This window comes from Canis lupus, chromosome 16 (assembly GCF_003254725.2).
Source record: "Canis lupus dingo isolate Sandy chromosome 16, ASM325472v2, whole genome shotgun sequence".
Taxonomy (NCBI): Eukaryota; Metazoa; Chordata; class Mammalia; order Carnivora; family Canidae; genus Canis; species Canis lupus.
In genome coordinates this window covers 35,950,243-35,970,025 of record NC_064258.1, presented here as the reverse complement: position 1 = coordinate 35,970,025, position 19,783 = coordinate 35,950,243, and the positions used below count along the sequence as shown (strand labels likewise).

The 19,783-nt window shown below is 36.5% G+C and overlaps 1 protein-coding gene across 1 annotated transcript in view; it reads left to right on the top strand.

Moving 5' to 3' along the window:
• TNKS (tankyrase) overlaps window positions 1-19,783 on the top strand; it is a 212,255-nt gene that overhangs the window by 60,060 nt on the left and 132,412 nt on the right. Inside the window, exon 3 of the mRNA XM_035699778.2 lies at window positions 2,553-2,648. Coding sequence (XP_035555671.1) covers window positions 2,553-2,648 — 96 coding nt within the window. The remainder of the gene's footprint in view (window positions 1-2,552; window positions 2,649-19,783) is intronic.

Genomic DNA, 19,783 nt, shown 5'->3' with positions numbered 1-19,783 from the left:
AATCTTATCTATTTACTATCTGACCCTTTACAGAAAAAGTGAAGATCCAAAGAGTTGGCTCTAGGACAGAGCATTGAATTAGTAGTTAGTGGTAGAAGTGAGAGTATAAGCAAGCTTTACATTTACAAATGGGCTCTCGGTATTGTCATTAGCTGCTGGGTAATGTCAGGCTCAGTGCTTAGCGCAATTGCATGCCACTCTGTTCTCATGTAATCTTCCCAGCACTGCCCTTTTATACAAGTCAGAAAAAGTTAGCTTTCTTTTAGTTAGAGATGCCCTTTTGCCCCCCAAACTCTTAACTCTACTGAGTTTTGTTTTTTATGAACTGCTATCTAGTTACTTAAAAATGGTTGAATATTTTCTGGTGTGGATTTTGTTATCAGCGTCTGGTTAAGAAAATTCAACTTCTTTTTCCCTGTTGGCTGCATTACTCAGCCAGTGATGTTTCTGTTCATTTAGGTCTGATGGAAGAAATACCTGGGACTCAAAATCTTTAGAAAACAGATTTCTAGTAAAAAGATTACTGCTTTAAAAATTATCCAAAATAAAGCAAAAATGTAGCTGAACTATAATGGCAGATCTCTATTGTAAAATAGCAGAGATATAATAGATACTAGCTACAACAAAAAAGATGAACTCTGGAGGAACAATAGGCTTTCAGTTTTTTGCTTCTACCTAGTAAGCTGCAAAATAAAAGCTCCCATCATATTATTGTCAGGCCTTGTTAAATTAACGTAGTGCTGTACTTGTTTAGAGTAGGGTCTGAAGTTCTCAAAGTACGCAGTAAAAATCTGCATTTCATGGTAGCTGTTACTTCTTTGTTTTCCTGCCCTTTGCATGTGATCAGTGAGCAACTAAGTAAAGATAAAGAGATAGCTGTCAGCTTGACATTTGATACAATGAGGTTGCTTCATGATCAAGACCCTTTACAAGCCAAACCTTCATGTTGGGATTTCTTCTTGGAATTAAAAACAAAAAAACAAAAAACCCACAAAACTGTTGCCATGAAAGCTTATTCATTATGATGAAAGAATAACTACAGTTTGATATTGTGATACTTTTTTATTCTACTGGCTCTTGAGTCAGTTTGCAAACATCTGGAAAATAATTATGATTGCTTGCATTCAAGGGTGAAATAATATAGAAAGTCTTGGCAGGATCTCTCAGCCAAGAATCTGGCTAGTTTTTACTATTCCAAATCTGAAAGTAGCCAAGATTGAATTGCAAGAGGTGCTGATGTACACTGTTGCAGCAGCTGCGTCCTAATTCTAGATAAGGCTATTCCTTTGTACATTATAATAAAGCCATTGACAAGATGGCTGTGGATTAAGGGAAGGGGAAGAGCTTTATAAACAGTAGGACTTATTACTTAGTAATATATGAGGATTGCCTTCCAAATATTCCAAAGGAATGTAGGTACTTTTGCTTGGAACTGTGAATGAATGAAAATTCGGGATTCATCAACTGTAGCGGCTCAGATATTTTTTATATAACATGTCTTTAACGGCTTATTTGAATTTAATATTTCTGCTTTGTTTTAAATTTATGTTGTAGGATAGTGGTAAATGGTAACAGCTACTGTTCTCCTCTCAGGAGTACACAAAATCTTAACTATTTGAACTGTTAGAATAACTTGGAATTGAACCTTGCTTGTTTGGACTAGTTTTTAATGTATTTATTAGCTTCACCATTGGTTGGGTAGCATTACAGCGACACCCAGCCCCCCAACCCCCATACACTCACATACCAGATGTGGTTGAGAAATGTTTTGGGTTAATAAATTATTACATCTGGATATTGCTTAAAATAGTGCTTCTCTCTTTGGGGAGCCTCCATGTCTAAGAATTCTCTGTAGCCTCTTTCTACCTAATATAATGTGTGCAGCATTCATTCCTTAGCATATATTATAGTGACTGAGTTTCTATTCCTAAACCTTTTTTATGGAAAGAATTACTGTGCAAGGCAGTTTTTTTTTTTTTTTTGCAGCTTGACTGCAGGGGACCAGAGTTGCATGCATTACCATGTCTGTTAAACTTCTTGGAAGCAAGCCAGTGTGTTATGGTGAGTTTCATATGTAAGCAGTGAGCCACTAAAAGGCTTGCACAGTATTACAACTATTCTGAGGAGAGGAAGCGTTAGGAAATTCAGCAGTAAAGCAGCAGCAACAAGCAGCCACGGTGGTAGTAAAGAGAGGGAGGTTCATAGTTAGCATATTTCCTGGGGTGAGACCGTGAGCACACAGCTCCCCATTCTGCTGCCTGAAGGAGGCAAACCCAGACCATCTACTGCAAGATCTTTCTAGTTTCATGTTTATGATGTTAAGTCATGTGATAATACTGTACCACAAGTTGCCAACTTTGCTTTACTCTAGAGAGGATCCTTTGCTGCAGTGCTTTTTTTCCACCTTTCTGTTGCTTGCTTTCTTTTTTTCTCTTGAAAGAGAAAAAACTGTGCAATGTATGTTTACGCCTACACCATGCCGAGGCGACACTTACCAGTAAATAATCTTTGTATCCCCGAGGTAAGATACTGTTTCTGCTTTCCTTGCACAGTGCTGCTGCAGCACGGAGCTGATCCAAACATCCGGAACACTGATGGGAAATCAGCCCTGGACCTGGCCGATTCTTCAGCAAAAGCTGTCCTTACAGGTAAGCAAACAGAGTTTTCTACCAAATTATTTTATCTGTGGAACTCTTAGCTTGATTTTATGAAATTGTCATGCACTGAATTTTATTTTCCTACTGGTGAAGCTCAACAAATATATATGCCATTATCTCTACTTTATTATTGATTGGCTGTATTAACTGTCTCATTAATTTCTATGCTATCATAAGCAGAAGCAATAAGACTGTTTATTCTTAGAATGTCTGAGAATTACAGCATTTAATTGATAACATGCATTATACCCTCATATTTGAGTCCTTTTTTATGGTTTAGATTGTAATCTTGCTGTACCTCATCTTCTCAGTTGATTTTTTTTGAAGACCTTCACCATTGAACAAGCAAGGGCATTTGTATTACTTTATAAAAGTAGTTTTGATTGGAAAGACAACCTGCTGCCTTATTACTCAGATCAATAGTTAAATAAAATATGTTGCTGCTCCTCCCTTGCCTTTCTGTTTGTATTTCTACCCTATCTTCTCACTTGCCCGTGACAGCTAAGTACTTCATAGTTAAGGCAATGTATTATCTTTTCATTTCAAATCATGAAAATTTGGGGCTTAAGTATTGGTTTTATCAAGACAAATGTAAAGAAGCAGCAAAAGAGGAAATGCTAGACTAGAAAGGCTGTCTCATAATATAGAAAATACTGCTATAAGTGATATGATATTGAGTAACTATTTTCATTGATCTTCATTCTCAAAATGCTGCATTGGGTCTATTTTTGTTTTTATTCTTAGCATCTGAGTTCTGTTGCCTTTGCCTTTTACCTAACTGACCTTTGTAATCTGGAGCCTCTGTCACTGCAGTGCTAACAGTATTGTTTTAGGTTGTGTGAAAGTAAATGACTTTTACCTTCCTTTTAAATTTGCCCGGGTTGGAAGAAAAAAGATCTTATGTTCACTTTTAAGTTTAGAGTACATGCTGTGCATTTTTATCAACGATTCTGAGGTGAATGGAAAATGTTTATATATAGAAAGCTTTGAAAATGTGTGGAATTTTGCTTAATTACTCTACACAGAATGACAACTTTCACTATGTTAAAATTAAGATACTCTCTGCTGAGTCAAAGCAATATGACTTTTCTCAATTAATTGATTAAGTGATTTGACTAAGTGAATTAGTTAAGTGATTTGGTTGCTGAGTCAAGATAACATCCCCTAGAGGAACAGAGCTATTTTAAAACCAGTGTAGATAAGAAGAAATTTAAATATAATTCAACACTTTTAAATAATAAAATTAAAATATGTAGCCTCAGGCCTCCTCAGGTTCTGTAGCCTTTCTGTCTCCTCTTTTAACAAAGCAGTGGGCAACAGTAGCAGCTTGGAGTGGTCTCTGACCAAAGGAGAAATAGTGTTCATTTGTAGTAATGTAGGTGTTATTAGAAATGCTGACCGAGACTGTCTCTGTATCTGAGTGTCCTCCCCCTGACCTTTCCTTCTCTTCAACCCTCAGAGCCTTCCTTGTCCATTTGTGAGATTCATTTAATGCGACACTGTTTTGAGATCCACTTTCAGTTTTTCGAAGGACAAAGTTTAAATATAAATTATTAACAGCAAGAAGCTGTCTCCTAATTTGAAACAATTTCTGGGGGGATTATATCGGCTGCTGTTAGTTTGCAAAAGAGCTTTGGCATAATAACTCATGGAGACTAGATTCCTGGAAGACAGATACCATATCTGTTAAACTTGATTTGAAAAGCATCTTGCACTGTACTTTGCTTAGGTAGGAAGATCTTAATTCTTCTTAGTCATAATGCTAAATCCATGAATTGTTCTTTTCATGAATATTTGCTTTTTTCGAAATGACATACAACTTTTCAGATATGATTTAAAAGAAAAACATTCTGGTGATAGTAATTTTGTGGAAAATACAAGCTAGTGATATTTATACATCCATGTTATATAATATAGTGAATTAACGCTTAAAGGAAATACATTCTATAATGTTCCTCTGCCATGCTGGTTCTCTTCTAAGCAGTTCTTTCGAATAGAATTAAAGAGGAAATATTATTTCCAAAGCTAAATTAAAAAGATAAAGCATTGGTAAAAAGAATCTTTTGAAAGGAGTGCCTTAATTTCGAGTCATTAGAGATTATTTTGGGTGAAGTATCATTATTTTTATGTCACATGCAGTTGTAGAACTAGTACTTAACGTTTAGAGTAAACTTTCTGTTCTTAATATTTTTCCTTTTTGGGAATTAATTAATTAATTAATTAATGCAGTTCAATTTGCCAACATCACCCAGTGCTCATCCCGTCAAGTGCCCCCCTCAGTGCCCATCACCCAGTCACCCCAACCCCCGGCCCACCTCCCTTTCCACTACCCCTTGTTCCTTTGCCTCTTTGGGAATTTAGTTGGTGATGATAACTGTAGTATCTTCTATGGTACTACTTTTGTGCTTTAGCCAAAACTTTGTACAGATGTTTTAACGAAGTGAAAATCTCTTTTTACAGAGAATTTTAAAATATGTAAATGACTAATATTTCCTTCTGCATAAAGAATGCATGGATTTTAATAAAGCTGTATAAAACAACAGTGTATCTTTAGTTTTATAGTTAAGGGACTCCAGCAAGAGCCATGTGCAGTTAGCTATTTTAAAGAGAGTAATTAATTGGAGAGGCTTATCAAACTCTTCTTGAATTATTGTGTCAAGTGAATGATAGAAGAAATCTTGAGGGCTTATTGTTTTTCTGTTAGTCACTCTGAAGTTCTGGGCAGTCAACTAAAGGACTTGGAAGTGGTTGTTTTTGTTTTTAGGAAATAAGCATATGAAATGTCTAAAATAGCTTATGTAAATTTTATTTAAAAGCATCGTGGGTGTGTTATGATTCTGGATTTTAAAAAATTTATTTTGGCCTTTTTTTCCCCCCTAGGTACAAGAAATACATTCATTATGAAAATTAAGGAAAATAGAAAAAGTACAGGAAATTAAAAAAAAATCATTGTTATTTCTACTACCTATAGAACATTTTGGATATTTTATTTATAACCATTTTTTGCTGAGCACACATATCCCATACTCTTCTTTCTCTTTAATCAAATCAATATTACATATTTCATACTGCTTAATAATAATTTTTAAAAAGATTTAGTTATGTAGATATTCCCAGAAAGCATTAAGTATTCTTCAACATGAATTTATAATGACTTTATAATACCCTTCTATGGATCTACTTTAGTTTTTTGAGCTAATCCTCTAGCGTTTACCATTTAGGTAGGCTGTTTTCATTCTTTATATACTTCCTTGTAAATTTCTAGTCATTTTACCAATTCCATTGGAATTGTGCTTCTTTATCATATTCAGTCTTAGCATCCACAGACATGCTATATCTCTCCATTCCTGATTGAAATATGTGAAGGTTTGGAGAATGGGGAGCTTCCTTTTTAAAGGGCTGCATTGCATTCCACATTTAAATTAAAGTTGGTTGACACAGGAAATGTTCATTGAAGGGGTTAGGGATGTAGGGCTGTTTGTTAATCCTACAAAGGAGATTCTGAAGGACACAGTGGGAAGTTGAGTCAGGAGAAATGGTAATAGCAGATTGAAGCCGAGAATTTGGGAAAGGATACATGGCCAAAGGAATGTTTATCATTGGCAGACCCAAAGATGATAGGGATTTAAAATGGGTGAGTTTAGGTGGTCACGAGGTTGCCAAAATCATTGGTCCCAGCAATTTTCTAGCAGGTTGAGGGCTGCGGAAGTAGGGAAGAATGATATATTTGCACCGAAGTGTCTCAAGAATAAGCTTTAACCCGAATTCATTGCACTTCTGAGGAAATCCTAACCTGTGATTGATGGGCTGGCTCCCAGTCTTTCCAGAAGGACTCAGCTGTGGCTCAGGCTAGAGGCAGTGTTGAGGGGTCTGGCATGTGCTTGCTGAGTGTGGCATGTTAAATCAACAAAATATATCTGGAATCCTACTTCTCTCTCACACTCTCTCTCTTTTTTTTCCCCCTACTCCACTGCTTCCTACTGCTTTTTAGATGAAACCAGAATCTTCAGTCTGATTAGTGAGGACTTCAGTGCACTGGACCCTGCCCAGATAGGTTTGACTGTGAGGTTTTATTCAAGACAAAATTTAGGATTCCTTTCTTTTTCTCACGCTTTGCATTCACCTTGTCAGTAATTCAGGTCTACTGTACTTTTAAATCTCCGGTCCATCCGTGTCTTACAGGCTTCACTGCACTTTAGCCTTAGTATATAAGGCTTCATTGTCTTTCCTTCGTGACAGCAGCAACCTCATAATGAGTCTCTCTGCCTCCACTTATATGAGTTTCTCTGCCACCACTTATTCTTCACCCACTTTTCACTGCAGCTAGAGTGGTCTTTATAAAGCCTAGATCAGCCCTATGTCTAGAAAATTCCTTACAATGTTCTCAATTCCCCCTAAGTAAAGTCCAAGCTTTAGCCATAGCCTACCGGCGTCTGGCCTCTGCCTTGCTTATCTCTGATCTCATCTTCCACTCTGTTCTCCCTGACCTCTTCGCTTCAGCTGCAGCTGGATGCTTGTGTCCCTTCCTCCCCCAGATGAAGCCCTTGTCCGTATCTGGACTTATACATGCTGTCTGTTGAACCTGGAGCACAGCTCGGATATTTACTCCTCAGGGAAGTCTTTTTGTCCTCCTTCACATTTGCTTTCTTATTTTCTTCATGGGTTTTTTTTTTTTAATTTATTTTTTATTGGTGTTCAATTTACTAACATACAGAATAACCCCCAGTGCCCGTCACCCATTCACTCCCACCCCCCGCCCTCCTCCCCTTCTACCACCCCTAGTTCGTTTCCCAGAGTTAGCAGTCTTTACGTTCTGTCTCCCTTTCTGATATTTCCCACACATTTCTTCTCCCTTCCCTTATATTCCCTTTCACTATTATTTATATTCCCCAAATGAATGAGAACATATAATGTTTGTCCTTCTCCGACTGACTTACTTCACTCAGCTCTTCATGGGTTTATAGATACTGAAATTGCATTATTTTTTTCTGTTCTTGTTTTTTTGCCCCAGTAGAATGAAAGCTTTACAAGGATTTGGACTCTTGTATGTCTTGCTTATTACTTCATTGTATACAGGACTTGCACAAATACGTGAAATGATTAAATACTTGAAGGATCTGAGTACTGGCGACCAAGGGCAGCATATTTTCCAAGTTCTTCAGATACTCATTAACCATTAATTATTTGATATCCCATGCCTATTGTAATAGTCTTATTAAATTTTCTACTTCCTAAACATTTTGTTTTGGATTGCTTATAGGCATGGATATCTCTTAAAACAGTGCATTGAAAAAAATTTTTAAATTGGTATGATGGGTGAGGTGTGACCTGAGCCTTTTATCAGTAGATTTCTGGGATAGTTCCTTTGATTGAGAACATTTCAGTTCTAAAAAGATCAAACTGCCTGCAGCTGTCACATCAGACTTCTGGATGTCAAACTATGGCCTAATTTTTGCTGTTTTCATTTGGCTTTGCTTAGTTACTCTGCTGCTTTGCATATGAGCTAATACTACAATGTGGCCTATTGCATATTGGGTGTAGTACATTTTTACTGTCATCCTACGTGATTGAAGACTGATTCCTCATACCCTTAATTTGAACTATGAGAATTATTTTTTATCAGTTGTTAGCAAGTCTAATAGTATAATATGCCTCATAGAAAATAAACCATAAAATGAAATTCCTATCTTTTAAAGAAAAGCTGTATGTTTATCCACCTCATTTTTATTAGGGAAAATTATTGTCATGTTAAGATAAATGCCTTTTTTTTTAGAAAAAAATTTCCCTTTAGTTAAACAGTAAGAAAGTTAAAAACATGTTACTCCTGAAATAAATCAGTGTATGAACACTCATTTTAAAGATATGTTGAAAATGTTAATCCCTTAACCACAATTCTTAAGGAAATTTTATTTATGCTTCGATTTGTCTGTAATTTTAGACATGAGTAGGAAAGTATAAGATTTTGTTACTAAAAGTGATTGAAACACCTTTTTTTGAAACTTCAAAAATATGAAAATAATTTAGGATGGGAATATAAACTACTACCTTTTTAAAAAATACCTTAGCTGACATAGGTCATATTGATTTTTAAAGTTACACCTTCAATAAGCAATCAGAGCCTTACTGAATCTAGTTAAAATGATGATGATGATGATGATGATGATGATGATGATAATTGGCAACTCCTGAGTGCTTCTGTGAGCTAAGCACTGTTTTAAAGGCATTGAATCTCACAACACTAGGAGATAGATATGATTGTACCCATTTTTACAGATAACAGAGGGGTCAGGTTACTTTTATGAGTTCACACAGTCATTAAGGGAAATTACTGGGATTTGAACTCCAGCAGTTTGGCTCCAGAATCAGTGCTCTTAAGCAAAATCAGATTTTTTACTCATTCATTTAGAAGGATGTGGTGTAAAGATATTTGAAAACCTGGACTAACCCATAAATTCAGGGCTTAAATCTAGTCTGTTAACATGTTTCTCTACTTTCTTATCCTAAAGATTATTCCTTTCAAAAAAGAAAATTTACCTGATTCATGCTATTTGCAAGACTCATCATCATATTATTATAAAATGAATTAGGTAATAAAAATGTCTTAACTAATTTATAGAGACTATTTTTAAGTCTTTGCTCTTTAGTCAGTAGACTTGAATAACATTAATTTGACACATTTAAGAAAAACTATTTTGCAGCTATAAGGAAAGATGTAATTTTAAAGTGTTTGAGCTATTCATAGATAAGGGCACCTCAAATAATATAAGTAAGCCTTAAATGAGTACAGGCAGTTATGTATATAAGGGGAGTTAAGAGGAAATGGAAATGGTCTTTCTGTTTAGGTAACCCAGCATTCTAGTATTTCAAACTCTTCCCATCTACCTTTTTGTGTAATTAAAAGCAGTAGGCTTACATCATTAAAACCAGCATGATCTCTCAACTCATCAAAAATGACATATTTGTGAAGCATAATAACTTGTTACTATATATCCTGAGAGCAGCTGTCATTTTCCCCAGTGAACTGCAGAAATCATATAACATCTTGGAATCATATTACATTGTTGCATTTTGGATTACAGCTTTAACTACACCCAAATTATGGCTATTTAAATGGTTCTTTTAATATTTCTTATAATAAAGTAATTACTGTTAACATTTACTTTGTTGTTGTTTTTTTTTTTAAAGATTTTATTTATTTATTCGTGAGAGACACAGAGAGAGAGAAAACGGCAGAGACACAGGCAGAGGGAGAAGCAGGCTCCATGCAGGGAGCCTGATGTGGGACTTGATCCCGGGACTCCAGGATCACGCCCTGAGCCGAAGGCAGGCACTAAACCACTGAGCCACCCAGGGATCCCCTAACATTTACTTTCTTAAAATAGCACATGTGACATTAGAATTCATTAATGCTTTAGTATTGTAAAAGTTAACAGCCCTATTATTTGAGATTTTTGCTAAACTTTTATTTTGACATAATTACAGATTTTCATGAAGTTCTAAGAAGTATTACAGAGGTCCTCTGTACCTTCTGTATTATTTTTCCCTAGTGGTAACATATTATAAAACTGTTATATTGTATCACAATCTGGATATTGACTTTGATATGGCCAAGATACAGACCATTTTCATCCCAGGAGATGTTCTGTAGTTTCCCTATTTGTAATATGTTTATCTATTCTGGTATTGGGAATGCTAGCTTCATAGAATGAGTTAGGAAGTATCCTTTAGGAAATGCTGAGTGCTTTTATTTTCTGAGAGAAAGACTTCTTTTGATAGAATTCACCAGTGAAACCATTTAGGCCTGGTGCTTTCTTTTTTGGAAGATTATTATTGATTCAATTGCTTTTGTAGATGCAGAGCTAACTGGGTTATATACTTCTCCTTGTGTGAATTTTGGTAGTTGACATTTTTCAAGGAATTGCTCAATTTCATCTCAGTTGTCAAATTCCTGTGTATAGAGTTGTTTGTAATTTTCTTTAATTGGGCTTTTGGTGTTTGCAGGATCTATAATGATATCTCCCATTTCATTTCTTGATAATTGGTCATTTGTCTTTTCTATGTTATCAGTGTTGCCTAGGAATTTGTCAATTTTATTGATATTTTCAAAAAGCCAATTCTTTATTTCATTGATTTTGTTCTTCTCTTTTCTGTTCTTAGTTGTATCGATTCCTTTATTATTTCTTTCTGCTTCATTTTGACTTAGTTTCCTTTCTAGGTTCTCAAGGTGGGAGCTTAGAAAATTGATTTGAGATTTTTTTCTCTTTTCTAAAATGTATGCATTTAGTGCTTTAAATTTGCCTTTAAGCACTACTTTTAACTATATACCACACATTTTGTTATGTTCTATTTTCATGTTCACTCAGTTCAGTGTATTCTTTTTTAATTCTCTCGAGACTTGCTCTTTAACCCATAGATTATTTAGAAGTATGTTGCTTAGATGTTAAATATTTAGAGATTTTTCTGTTACCTTTCTGATACTACTTTCTAGTTTGATTACATTGCAGTTTGGCTGATTTACATTGCAGTTTGGCAACACTCCTTATGTTGTCATATCTTTTCATTTCATTTTATTTTTATTTTTTTTAAAGATTTTATTTATTTATTCATGAGACACACACACACACACACACACACACACACACAGAGAGAGAGAGAGAGAGAGGCAGAGACAGGCAGAGAGAGAAGCAGGCTCCATGCAGGGAGCCCGATGTGGGACTGGATCCCAGGACTTGATCCTAGGACTCCAAGATCACGGCCTGGGCCGAACGCAGGAGCTAAACCGCTGAGCCACCCAGGGATCCCCATATCTTTTCATTTTAAAGTTTTTGTTTTATGTCCCAGGATGTGGTCTATTTGGGTACGTTCATGGGTGCATGATAAGAATGTGTTTTAGCCATTATTGGATAGAATATTCTATAAACAGTTGTTAGATCCTATTAGTTGATGGTATTCTTGAGTTTTACTGTATCCTTCCTGATTTTCTTCACATAACCTGATATCACAGGACAGGAGGTGGGAGATGGGGCCTTTCTCAGTTGGATTGTAGTGAAAGTCTGGCATTCTGTGATTTCCACTAACACTATGGTGAGGAGAGGTTAATTATTACCTAGTGGTTCTGAAAGTCCTGCTCTCAATGAGTTTGTAAATCTAGGCTTATCACTAGGCCTTTGCCCTCTGGGTGTGGGTGGAACCCACTGTTACTTTGTCTTCTTTTTGTTTGGTTGGTTTTTTGAGTGTTGTTTTTGTTTTTGTTTTTGTAGTATTTGACTGGAATAGTCTGGTTATTGTTAAACGGTTTTCTGTCCTGTTAGGCTGTCACTTTACTGCTTCTTTGTCCAAGAGAGGAGGTTTTCTTTCATCTGCATCCTTTGTCATTTCTAGATTGCCAGCTTCTTCAGTTCTTAAGTCTGTGTGTATGGAGCAAAATGAACTTAAAAACTCACCACCCCATTGTTCCTTGGGCATCAAGATCCCTAATCAGTCTGCCTTTTTCTGTTTACCTGTGAGAGTCATTGCATATTTATCTTTTATGTAAAGCCCAGGTTTTTTAGGTGTACCTAGTGGGAAGAATAGGGAAAAGTCCATCTCCCTTTTCCTAGAAGTAGAAGTCTTGAAATTATTTTTAATTAGTCATTTCTATATGGAGTGAGTCATTATTCTGAAGATTTATGCATATAATGAAACTATATAAATAGTAGGATTTTTGTGGCATATCTATTTTTCTAAATCTGCCTGCTGATTAGACGCATAGATTTAAAGAACTCTGAGTTATGATAGGTAGTATTGTACTCTCAGTACTATTCACACAGTACTGCACAGAATACCATTGCTTAATAAACACTTTTGCTTTTTTAAGTGAATAAAAAGTAATATTATGATTTTATTTTTCAGTTGAAATAATTGTGGCTAAAAACAAAAGCTATCAATAGCCTGCTACTATTCAGTTGGTAATAGGTAAAAAAGCTTACAGTCCTTTCTTCTGTGATCTTCTTTCTATGGTGTTCACTAATTTCATTTACTCTTTGGCTCTGCTCTAGGGTTGATGGGGGAGGAAGGGTGCAGAGGGGGCAACCAGTATTTTCCTAGTTTATCTCATTCAGAGGAATTATATTTTGAAATTTTAAAAAGTCACAAACATATGGCATGAGGTTTTTGTTATTAAAAAAACAAGTGTCATTGAGTAGTAGAATAAAGTGAATCATTGGTAATTTTTTAGGACCAATGAGGCCCCATAAATAAAGTAACCAGCTTAGTGTTGGAAAATTTACTGGTAGAACTTTTACAGAATACCATCCTTTCCTGCTAGACACAGTGTCAGTGTCCCTATCTTACATTACTCATTCATAAGGCTGGGGAAGGAGCAGGATATGATGCAAAAGCTATAAGTTGACTTAAAACAAAAACCTTCTTTGAACAGATAGCTGCTTTTATGCCTGATATTTTCCAAGTAGAACTGTCCTTATACCTACCTGCATTTCACACCTTCCAATATGTTGTTTAAGCAGTGAGCAGCATGTGCCAGCTAGTAGGCAGAGGTTAACTAGAAGTGTAGACCCATTTGCTTAGGAAGCAATTTAGGGAAGCTTTGGAAAAGAGGGTTGTGGATGACCATGGAAGGCATAGTGCTCTTCTCAACCCTTTTTATGCTACGCAGAGAAAAAGATATCACAACTCGCAGGTTTGTGGTTATCCTTTAAGGTTACAGCATTGGCTATAGAGCACGGTTAGAAGAATTTTGGAATCAAGAACATCTGCATTAGAATTCCAGTTCTGCTACTTACTAGTTGTGTAAACGTGGGGAAGTTACTTTGCCTTTCTAAGCCTCAGTTTCCTGTATTTTCTCATTGAGAAAGTGGAGGTGATAGTACCTACTTCTGGGGTTGTAGATGGAATACATTTATTGGAAAACACTTGATACATAGGAAACACTCAACAAATTGTATTTCATTAATAATGAGCATGTTTGTTGCTTTGAGTTTAAACATTATCAGATTAGTTCTGCAGGGGCTTGTCAATCATTTGTATTTTTCTTTATATTATTCATATCTTTAGGTTAGTTGTACTCAAAGTGGTGATTTTCGTACAAGGGAAACTTTCATACAAGTTCCTCCAGTTGGAAAACTTCAGGTTATCTACGAGTTCATCAGTAGAGGGTGGGGAAGGAAAATCTTAATAACCAAGTTGGTTGTTTGACGATACCTTTAATGAGAGTCATAAAAATGTATTGAATCATTATGAGATGTTTAGAAATTATCTGTGATTTTATATGATCCCTTATACCTGTCCTTATGAAACTTATGTTCTTATGAGGTAAATATGTTGGGCTGAGCCATTAGGAATATGTATGAAGGTATATTAATAATGTATATTTTGAGTTTACAAAAATATAGATAGATTGATCAAAATGTAAATGCATAAATGGGGCAGCCTGGGTGGCTCAGTGGTTTAACGCCACCTTTGGCCCAGGGCCTGATCCTGGAGACTTGGGATCGAGTCCCATGTCAGGCTCCCTGCATGGAGCCTGCTTCTCCCTCTGCCTATGTTTTTGCCTCTCTCTCTCTTTGTGTCTCTCATGAATAAATAAATAAAATCTTTTAAAACAATTCATAAATGATATTTATATTCTAATATATACATTTATTTGTTAAAATACAGGAACTTTAATACAAATAAAAACTCCACTCTACCTATCTGAAAATAAACTTGTAAGTTTATACAGAATGTAATACTAGAAAAAAGTAGAAATTGACTCAATAAGCATTTGAACAAACATAAGAGAAAGCCATAAATAACAGTATACTGTTGAGGTCAGGAACACTATTGAAACCTTTTCACAGTTTAGGGATTTCCTTTTGCAGTATATTGAGATCAGATGAGCCATAGATCTGCATCAGTATGATTAGGAGGGTAGGATAGAATTCTTTTCCTCTAAAATTTGTTGACACCATCCCTGCCTCATCCCCATCCCCAGGTCTTCACATGTCTAATTTAGATCAATGAAGAAAAGGGGGGAAGAGTTATTCTGTATGAAAGAACAGATAATATTTGATATTAGGGACAGCCAAGGGTCCATAGCAGGAGGCACTGAGTCCTAAGTTTGGAGGAAAGGTGAGATCAGTAAAATCTTATGTTTGTTCTCCATGGAGCTCATTTTAGTTTCTAAAGAAGATTTGCTTGTAGAGTGTTTTGTTTTGCTTAGAGAGAGTGTACCTATTTGGGTGGGAGAGGGGCAAAGGGAGAGGGAGACAGAGAATCTTAAGGAGGCAGCATGCTCACCCATGCTGGGTGGAGCCCAGCATGGGGCTTGACCTCAGAACCCTGAGATCATGATGTCAGGTGAGCTGAAATGAAATGTCAGATACTTAACTGGCTGAGCCTCCTAGGTGATCCACTTATAGAGTGTTTTATTTTGAAAATATGAATTAGACACATATATTAAATGTGTTAATATAAGGAAAGATAGGAAGTAAGGAAACTGCTTTGGAGAAAAGTATAATTGAGGATTGGGGTGATGATGACAAGGGCATGGATTACTAGACTATAGAATGAAGAGAAAGGGATGAGTTCAAGATACGTGAAAAGCATGCATTTTTTTAAATTGTATTCATTCATGAGAGAGAGAGAGAGAGAGAGAGGCAGAGACACAGGCAGAGAGAGAAGCAGGCTCCCTGCAAGGAGCCCGATGTGGGACTCCATCCCAGATCCTGGGATCAGAAACTGAGTTGAAGGCAGACGCTCAACCACTGAGCCATTCAGGCATCCCGAAAAGCGTGAATTTGATGTAACAACAGTATATGTGTATTTAACTTTTAAATTTATTTAGGATATTTGAAATGGGCCAAGCTTGTTATTCAGATATTTGTGAGCCAAAGTAATATGCTTAAAAAGAGCTTTATATTTAGGAATAAGAGATACTAGTTGTAATCTTGTTTGACCCTTATTAGTTTTGTGTCCTTTGGTCAGTAATTTTCCTTCTGTTTCTTTTTCTATAAAGTTAGAGTGGGAGATGATCTTTTTACTTTAAAATTATTGGGAGATGATCTTTTCACTTTAAAATTATTTCATTTCTGATTTATTATTAAGTTGTATGGTGAGCCATCAATCACAATGGCATCAGAAACACTTGCATAAATACAACTTACTGGGACACCTGGGTGGCTCAGCGGTTGAGTGTCTTCCTCAGCTCAGGGCGTGATCCTGGAGTCCCGGGATCGAGTCCCACATGGGGCTCCCTGCATGGAGCCTGCTTCTCCCTCTGCCTGTGTCTCTGCCTCTCTATCTCTCAGTGTCTCTCATGAATAAATAAATAAAATCTTAAAAAAAAATACAACTTACACCTTTACTGCTGGTGTATTCCTGGCATATCTACATTTTTATTACATAATTGGATAATAAATTGACTCTAGATCTTTTTTTGTATTTAGAATATCTTGGTGAGTTCCTTTTTAAGGCTACTTTAAAGCAGATTCAGCTGAAAGGCACTCCCACCTCTGGTGGGAGTTAAGATACTGGGTCCTTAATGTAGATGGGGTCCGAAAGTTCCTTGGAAACTAACTTCCTAAAGAGAGAGTAGATTGTTTGTTAATTTATGCTAGCTGATTTTTGTCTTCAAAGAATGTCATTAATGTGTATCTGATTGTTTTGTTTTTGTTTTTAGTCATTTTTAGCCTTTTCCAAAGAATAAAGGAGAACAATTATATGAGTAGGCATTATTGCAATGAGGGACATAAAAAGGCTGATAGTCCTCTTGTATGCCATCTTTTATGGTCTTGAAATCCTTAAATCACAGTTATTTCACTTATTTTTTCAGATCATATTAGTAAAATTAAAGTAGTATTTCATTAACATCATTACATTAGGGCAGCTCCGGTGGCGCAGCGGTTTAGCACCGCCTGCAGCTCAAGGTGTGATCCTGGAGACCCGGGATTGAGTCCCGCGTCAGGCTCTCTGCATGGAGCCTGCTTCTCCCTCTGCCTGTGTCTCTGCCTCTCATTCTCTCTCTCTGTGTCTCTATGAATAAATAAATAAATAAATCTTTAAAAAAATCATTACATTATTTCATCTTTCACATGGTGGACCACTTAACACCTAACCTTTTAGTTTCCTGACTGCTTATGTCCACTAATTTTTCTTCCATCCTACCTTAGCTACTCACATCATGATCACACTCTGCATCTGTGTTGTAATAACTGCCAAACATCCAAAATCTTGAATTTTGTTTTGTTTTGTTTTTTATAGGTTTTTTTTTTTATTTTTTTTATTTATGATAGTCATACAGAGAGAGAGAGAGAGAGAGAGGTAGAGACACAGGCAGAGGGAGAAGCAGGCTCCATGCACCGGGAGCCTGACGTGGGATTCAATCCCGGGTCTCTAGGATCGCGCCCTGGGCCAAAGGCAGGTGCCAAACCGCTGCACCACCCAGGGATCCCCAAAATCTTGAATTTTGTACCGTGACTTATACCTTCTCTCTCTTCAACTCTATTATTTTGTACATTTTTGAATTTCATTGAACCCTCCAATCAATAGACTCTGCCATGTTTTTCTATAGATTACCCTTCTTGTCTTTGCCATCTTATTATCATCTTAGATTTTATTGCCCACCGTTATCTTCCCTTCCTCACAAACACTGTTAAGTATTTATTGGCTCTCTAGCCAGTGTACTCACTTGGCAATACCAAAGTATTTATTGAGCTGAACTATCTGTATTTTATACCTCCACTCAAGAAATGAAAGTGGCTGGAAAAAAGAATGGAGAGAGAGAGAGAGAGAGAGAGAGAGAGAAAGAAAGAGGGAATTGTTTGATTTCATGTTAGTATCATAACCATAAACTTCAAATTGACTTTTATTCTTGTTTCAGCCATTTCTCTCTTTGAATCTTTAGTACCCTTTCTACTTCTTTTTCTCAGTTGACTTATTTTCTCATATTTCATTGAAAAAATAGATACCATCAAACAGGTTTTGATTGTTTGATTGTTGTTGCTGTGGCCAATCCATCAACTTAGGTACACCTGTACTCACATAACTCTGCCTTCTGTCTGTTACAATGGGAGAAATATCCTCAGGCATCTGGATGGCTCATTCGGTTGAGTGTCTGACTCTTGACCTCAGCTCAAGTCTTGATCTCAGAATTGTGAATTCAAGCCCCATGTTGGGCTCCATGCTGGATGTGGAGCCTAGTTCAAAAAAAAAAAAAAAATACAATGGGAGAAGCATCCTGCTTCTGTCTAAAGGCAACCCTCTTCTACTTTTTCTCTGGATTTCATCCCATCTCACCTGCTCAAGGAACTTTTGCAGTTATGCTCTTCCTGTTGGCTTATAATTGTTTGTCTATATATGGATTCTAGTAGCTCTCATCTTTAAAAAATACAATAAAAACAAAAATTTTTCTCTTGTTGCCTGTATCACTCTCTAGGAACCCATTTTTCTACTTCCCCATTAGCATACAAGTTATCCGTGGTTGCTCTTTACTTTCTTCTTATTCTGAACTAAACTTACCTGGTCTAATTTTTGCCCTTAACCATTGTAATAATGTATTTTCTTTTTTCTCCCAAGTTTATCAATAAATTCTGTCTTGTATATCTAGTCGTCACACTCCCTTGTGTGACCTCTTAGCAACATTCAACATAATTTAGTATAACCACCTATTTGAAATAGTCTTCTAATGGCTTCCAAGATACCATACCCTACTGGTCCCCATCCCCTCACCCCCTTAAGTTTCATTGATATGTCCTTCCTGTGCTGATTCTTTCTACTTTGCTCCACATCCAAATACGAGAACGACCCAGATTTAGTTTTAGGATTTTTCATTTCCTTTCTGACATTCTGGGTAATCTCATCTAGTCTACTCCCCTTAAAAATTATCTATATGGCTCTTCAAGCCCTGTATCCCACCAATTTATGACTCTAGTGCAGACCTCTCCTTTGAGCTCTAGAAATACATATTCTACTACCTATTTGACACTTACAACTTCGTTGTCTAACGGACATCTCAAACTTATCATGGCCAACACAGAATTCTTTATCTATCTAATGCCATTGTCAAGCTCATCAAGCCCATCCTTTCATTATCTTAATGGCATCAAAATCTACCAAATTGCTCAGGCCAGAATTGATTCTTTTATTGTCCTCATATATTATATTCAATTCATCACCCAATTTTGGTTTTACCTCTAAAATCTATTCCAAACTTATTTCTTTCAGTCTTTTCCTACTGCCGTCGAAACTTTTAATTTAGACCATGGCTAATAAGAAAGTGTGGTCTATAGGCTGGTTCTGGCAAGCTGTTTGTTTCTGATTTGCAATAAGAGAATGAATATAAATCAACCACATCAGTATAAGTACACCTTTAGTTTAGCCAATTTTTTTTTAATAGTGAGACTTCTTTGATGAGAACACATTGCACTGATTTACATTCTGATGCAAGCTCCTAATCTTCTTTCAGACTACTTTGATTAGTGGTGGTCTAGACCACTATTGACAGCCTCCTGTCAGCCTTCCTTTAGTCCACTGTCTATATAGTAGCCAACAAACTTTTTAAAATTTTAACTGGTTTATTTCATTCATTTCTTTAAAAGCAATTCTACTTAGAATAAAAATCAAACTTTTTATCTCCTACGTACTTATTTGTTTCCCTATTGCTCCTAACAGCCCAGCCATACTAATTGCATTTCTTTTAATCATGGACTCCAAACTGGTTTCTGTCTTTATTTCTTTGTCTACCTTCTTCTCTCTTCTCCTTAGTGTGCTGGTTCATTTACTGGGATGCTTTTTTCCTCAGATCTTCTCTTAACTACTTTCTTTTCATATTTAGGTCTCCCACCCTCCCCCCACTTTTTAAAAGATTTTGTTTATTTATTCATGAGAGACACACAGAGAGAGAGAGAGAGAGAGAGAGACGCAGAGAAACAGGCCCGAGGGAGAAGCAGGCTCCATGCAGGGAGCCCGATGTTGGACTTGATCCCAGGACCCCAGGATCATGCCCCGGGCTGAAGGCAGGCGCTAAACCACTGAGCCACCCAGGGATCCCCATATTTAGGTCTCAACTCAAAGACCACTACCTAAAATAAGTTCTTCCTAATCCCTCAAATACACTTGTGTACTGTCCTGCTGCTGATACCCTTTACATC